Genomic DNA, 4,352 nt, shown 5'->3' with positions numbered 1-4,352 from the left:
GCCAACAGCGCAGTTGGACATGTTTGTCTCCCCACCACCGTGGTGTGAACTCTCTGAACCTTTCACTCAAAATTCACAGCAGAAAGGCCATCCCTCCACATGGCAGATGTGTGTTACTCCCAACCGTTGCTGGTGGGGGGATGCACCGATCCTCCTCCTGGACGCGGTTGTCCGTTTTCGGGGGGAAGATCTCTAGCAGTGAAAGCAGGCAGAGCTCTAGGCATTTTACTGATGGACCAGGAACCCAAGGACCAGGAACAAGCCTGAAAGTGTTCCCCAGACTGTTATGCAAAGCCGTACTGAATACTTGTAGCTGGATACCTCATAGGATGTTTCTTTGTTTTCTTTTTAAACCTTCTTTTTTGCTGCCAGCACTGTTCTTTAATGGCATGGCACAGCTCAGTCGAGGTTACCAGGCGCTGAAGGCAATACCCAGGTGTTTCATACTGGCCAAAGGGCCTGACCGCCTGGGGAACAGGCATCCTTGAGGCTTTCAGAGACCAATCTCAAGGACATGAGAAGTCACGTAGATCCAATGGATAAGAAATACTGGCATGGGGACCTGCGTGTGACTTTGGGTGGCTAGCATGGCCCCAAGAGAAAAGCTCGGCACAGGGACAGTGCTGTGTTTGGTGAGGATTTACTTCTTTTGTGTTAGGTTTGATCTTAAAGCCTCTGCCTGTTTGAGTTCTCCAGAGTGGTGAATCAACCATTGGACTCTTGGGAGGTTGTGAGAGCATCTGCCAAGCCACAGGCATCTTGGGAACATCTCAGGGATGAGACCTGCTCTGAGACGTGGCAGAACGGGGCAGTGACTAGTTTCAGCCTCTGCCATTCGGCAGGAGATGCTCCCTGTGCTCCCAGTGATGAGGTTTTCTTTCTCTTTTGTGTTGCTGGAGGGGAACAAAGCCACAGCCCTGCAGCTGTGCAAGAGACACAAGATGAAACCACCCTGACAAAGCATGTGCTCAGCACTAGCGGGAACCTTGGAGCTCAGCAGCTTGGTTTTAACATGCCTCCAGACTCCTGTAGCTGTATGAAAACCACCCTAAAACCAAGCCAAGCTCAAAAAGCTCCCCATAAACTAGTGAAAAACTTCCTGCTACTGTCCTGGTCCTGTCCCCACTGAAGCCAGATCTCCTGCTAAGCCCCCCAAGCAAGTGTGTGAAACCTGCCAGCTCCCCAGGGGAGGCTGGAGGCTAGAAGCCCCAAGGCTGCTCCAGATGAGATCAGCCATAGTCCTGGACCAGCCGGGTTTTCCCAGGGGAGGTGGAAGGCTGTAAAATTACCAGAAGGTTGATACTACATTTATATATATCTCTCTCTATGTCTATATTCACACACACATGTTCATATGTGTCTGTATATATACGTACACGTACACACACACACATCATATACACACTATGCGTAGATCTGCCGTCTGCCACTATTTATAAGGGTTTGATTAAACAGAAAAACAAATCTGCCAACACTGATCTTCCAACCCCTACTCACATTCAGCAAATAACGAAGTCTAAACCCTTTATGATTTTGTTTTCCTGGTTGCGTAAAGGCACTTTCTGATGATGTGAAGCAGCAGTTTGTTAAAAACTCTGTAACTGCAACGATTCCCATCACATCTGTAGCAAGCGCTACACAGGCACTGGTATGACACAATGTCACCGCTCGCTCCTGCTGCGTAGTGTTTGATCGTATTTGCTTTTTGCTTCGATGCAGAGGAATGAAAGACGAAAGCCTCCGGCGCTGCGCTACGCTTTTAGGTCTCCCTGTGTAAGACAGTCGCTGTGTTTCTGTCCCATAACCTGATGTGGGCGCCAGCTCATGGCTCGCAGCATTGAACAGCGCCTTCGTTTCCAGCGGTGCCCGTTAGAGCATCTAACAATTCAGGCAGTACATCAGCTGTGAGCATGTCATGAAGGTTCATGCAATGTGTCAGTTGTTTTCTTATCAAGGGATCAGAAATTAATTTTGATTAAGGATATTTAGTAATTAAACGCTGCCTGACCTACCGCGTTCTAGCCTCGCCGTGCAGGAGGGGAGCTGCTCGCTGTCAGCCTGACTTCTCTCCTGAGCCACTAGCAGCTCCGCTTCCCATCACAGCGCGTTGTACAGTCTCTGTTGGGAGCTCCAGTGGTGACCGAAGGGGTGGGTGATGCGGGGGTTTGCTGTTGCTCACTGGAGGTTCCCAACTGGAGAACGTGTTGGAAACGGGGAATAAATGTCTTTCGTTAACACACTGGAAGACGGCACGAAATTGATCTGAAACTCCTTTTCTCTCTGGACTTCCATACAAAAATTGAGCCTGTGCCCTGTGAAACAAACGCAAGACAATACCGAAAAACAGAAACAAACCAAAATAAACACCCCACTTACGCTGCCCTCTCTCCTTTTAGCCGAAGCTATATCCATACAGACGTCTTTCCATCTTTACTGCTTGAGCTCCCTTTCTCCAAGCAGGCCTTGGGTTTAGCACCTTGTTTCTCCTGGGCGGTGTTGGCCCTGTTCTGCTCTACCACCGTGCCACCCGAGGCGGGACTGCTGGTTCGTGAAGGTTGCGTGTTGGCCTGGGTGCTGCTGTAGCTCTGAAACGCTATGTCTAACTGCTCCTGGGCCACTCGCAAGTGTTTGTGAAGGGTGGACAAGTCTGCCGGGAGGTTCTCATCTGGGCTGGTGCACTGCTGCTCCTGAGCGACGTTAGCCAAGTTCTGCTCATGAGCCATCAAGCTGTTGGGGATCTTGGTGGGCTTCTCTGATTTCACTACCAGGTTGTACTCGGGAGGGCAGGAGATGTTCTTTGGGTAGGCGTAGTTGTAGGGAGGCTGCCTAAAGCTGTTGATTTTCCGGTTGCGAATGGCATCTCGGATGGTCCCAAACCCCAGGTGAAACATCTCACACATGTTCAGTAATAAGCACAGGCAGCTCACGACGTACATCACCAGGAGAAAGATGGTCTTCTCTGTTGGCCGGGACACAAAGCAGTCCACAGTGTGAGGGCAAGGGACTCTGTTGCAGACATAATAGGCTTCTACCTCAAAACCATAGAGCAAATACTGCCCTATCAAAAAGCAAACTTCAAACGAAGCTCTGGTAAGTAGCTGGAAGACATAGATTTTCATTAGTCCTTCTTGCTGGATGCGCCTCCTCCCGTCGTGCTTTTGTTGCTCTTTGCTCTTGGGCTTGGCTTTGGCTTTCTCGTGTTCTGCTGTGTCATCAGAGATCATGGGCTCCTCTTCGTCAGCCTCCATCGGGTCCTCCATGTTGCGCACTGCCTGCCAGTTCAAAGCAAACTGCTTCTTCTTCTTGAATCCCTTGAACTTCTTCTCCTCCTCCGCCGACCGGGCGATCCTGTGGATGGCATAGCCCAGGTACATGACCGAAGGGGTGGATATCATGATGATCTGGAAGACCCAGAACCTGACGTGTGACAGTGGTGCGAAGGCATCGTAACAGACATTGTCGCAGCCGGGCTGCTTGGTATTACAGGTGAACTTGCTCTGCTCATCGGAGTAGATGGACTCCCCCCCCACCGCTGTCAAGACAATGCGGAAGACGATGAGCACGGTGAGCCAGACCTTCCCCACGAAGGTGGAGTGATTGTGAATCTCTTCTAGCAGGCGGGTTAGGAAGCTCCAGCTCATGTTGGTCATAAGGGCTACTCAGTTATAACCTGCAGGAAGAGGGGGAAGAAAAAAACATAGCTGTAAGTTAACGTCTGCGGCTGCAGTCAGTGATATGGCTGTGACATTGGCACATCTGTGACAGATGAGGTCATTTTAACGCAAAGAGGCACCCTTCATTGCTGCAGCCTGTCTCCCCAGGACCTGTGAGGGACCATGACGTGGGGCTGAACCCCCGCGGCATTGGGGAATGAGCTGCGGCCAAGGAGGGGACGTGCTGCACCACCGTAATCGGAGGCAGGGATACCTGGTGGTACAGGATACACACAGAGTCATAACACAGCAAGCCACAGCACCTACTAGATTCACTATTACCTGCTTTGTCGCTTGTTTCAAGACGTTGCTCAGCTGTAAGAAGGGTTTGGGTAACTGTAAATTGAACGCAAGGCACCATGGAAGCCACCTAGGCACGAAAAGATGCTTAACTTGTGATAATCTCTTGCTTGCACATCATGAGCTCGAGTGCCTGAGCTGAAAGCGGGAGTAGGGGATGTCGCCCACATCACAAAGACTTGCACTGCTGAAATATGTTTCATTAGGAAGCCCAGAAAAATGCAAAGAATCAGCAAAAGAATGGGAATATTTATGTTTACAGGCCGATGGCCCTTTTAAGTTCCTTCTGAAAAAACAAAACAAAACAAAACAAAACAAAACAAATGTTTAATCAAATGC

General features: G+C 50.0%; 1 protein-coding gene across 1 annotated transcript; it reads right to left on the bottom strand.

The window, feature by feature from the left end:
- Nucleotides 1–2,402: 2,402 nt before the first annotated feature.
- GJC2 (gap junction protein, gamma 2, 47kDa) lies at nt 2,403–3,664 on the bottom strand. Its single transcript, XM_009333283.1, has one exon. It carries the CDS (start codon nt 3,648–3,650, stop codon nt 2,403–2,405), a length of 1,248 nt encoding a protein of 415 aa, XP_009331558.1. The 5' UTR covers nt 3,651–3,664.
- Nucleotides 3,665–4,352: the final 688 nt, after the last annotated feature.

Source organism: Pygoscelis adeliae, unplaced genomic scaffold, assembly GCF_000699105.1.
Source record: "Pygoscelis adeliae isolate BGI_AS28 unplaced genomic scaffold, ASM69910v1 Scaffold88, whole genome shotgun sequence".
Taxonomy (NCBI): domain Eukaryota; kingdom Metazoa; phylum Chordata; class Aves; order Sphenisciformes; family Spheniscidae; genus Pygoscelis; species Pygoscelis adeliae.
The sequence above is the reverse complement of the archived record's forward strand: the minus strand, read 5'-3'. Positions and strand labels throughout refer to the sequence as shown.